This window comes from Nematolebias whitei, chromosome 18 (assembly GCF_014905685.2).
Source record: "Nematolebias whitei isolate Nwh7 chromosome 18, NemWhi1, whole genome shotgun sequence".
Lineage (NCBI taxonomy): Eukaryota > Metazoa > Chordata > Actinopteri > Cyprinodontiformes > Rivulidae > Nematolebias > Nematolebias whitei.
The window spans coordinates 20520902-20522034 of record NC_056515.1 but is presented as its reverse complement, the minus strand read 5'-3'; the positions used below and the strand labels follow the sequence as shown (position 1 = coordinate 20522034).

General features: G+C 35.8%; 1 protein-coding gene across 1 annotated transcript in view; it reads right to left on the bottom strand.

Annotated features, from left to right (window-relative positions):
* The window catches only part of nek6 (NIMA-related kinase 6), a 19285-nt gene that overhangs the window by 6560 nt on the left and 11592 nt on the right, over window positions 1-1133 (bottom strand). Inside the window, exon 4 of the mRNA XM_037692638.1 lies at window positions 253-315. Within this exon, the coding sequence (XP_037548566.1) occupies window positions 253-315 (63 nt within the window). The remainder of the gene's footprint in view (window positions 1-252; window positions 316-1133) is intronic.

Here is a 1133-nt window from a genome sequence, read left to right as displayed (position 1 = left end):
CTATAAAAAGTATATGACGTGTTCTATTGTTAAACAGGCATTTTAATTTTCATTTATTATATCAAATCGTGACTGAGGCGTGCCATTAAACACTATTTTCATATGCTTCTATTGAGTTTAAAAGACAGGCTCTCCATCTTACAATTTAAAGTTTTCCTCTACTGATCATTAAAACAATGCTGTGGAAAAAACACTTCATTAACTTAATTTTCTTTTTGATCTTGTATAAACAGCATCTGCGATCGACTTTACCTTTAAGAGATCGATTTCTTTAACGCAGTCCTGACGAGCCTTTGCATCCATCATCTCAAAGATCTGCAGTGACAAAGATGGGAATGATTTAACTTTAAGAGACATTACAAGTAAAATATAAACTCAGAAGAAAGAAAGAAAACACTCTAGTAGGGATCATGCCATTATAATATTTCCTATTTGAGACAATACTAAAAAAAACAACTCAGTGCTGGAGGAAAACTCCATTATTTTTAAAAGCATAAAAATCATTTTAAGTGCTTACAATTGTAGACCCTGGTGAAAATTACATCTATTCATTTTCTCTGGACCTCCTTGGTCCAGTTTACAGTCCATCTCATGGCCAAATAGAGACACATAAAAGACAACCATGCTTGAGCACCTTCATACATAAAAGTAAATTTAGAACCACCAGGTAACCTAACAAGCATTTTATTGGCATGAGTGAAGAAATCAGTACCCAAAGAAGATAGATATATGCATTGGAAGAACGTGGACCTCCACACTCAAACACCACCATAGAGATTTAAACTGTCACCTCCTCCCTGCATCATTGTGCAATCAGTTGAAAAATAATAAAATATTCATTTGTTTGATGACAGCAGCTCTTCAGTGTTAAAGCCAGCTGCTTTAAAGCAGATGGCCGCTTGTCCTGAGCCTGGTTCTGCTGGAGGTTTCTTCTTTTAAAAGGGAGTTTTTCCTTTCCACTGTTGCCACTGTGCTTGCTCAGGATGGGAGACTGCATCAAAGCCAAGATTCATCTTGTCTGCTGGATTCCTTAGATAGAGAACTTTACTAATTGGCTTTTATGTGAATGTTTCTGTAAAGTCCCTGAGACAACTTTGTTGTGATTTGGCACTATAGAAATAAACTGAATTGAA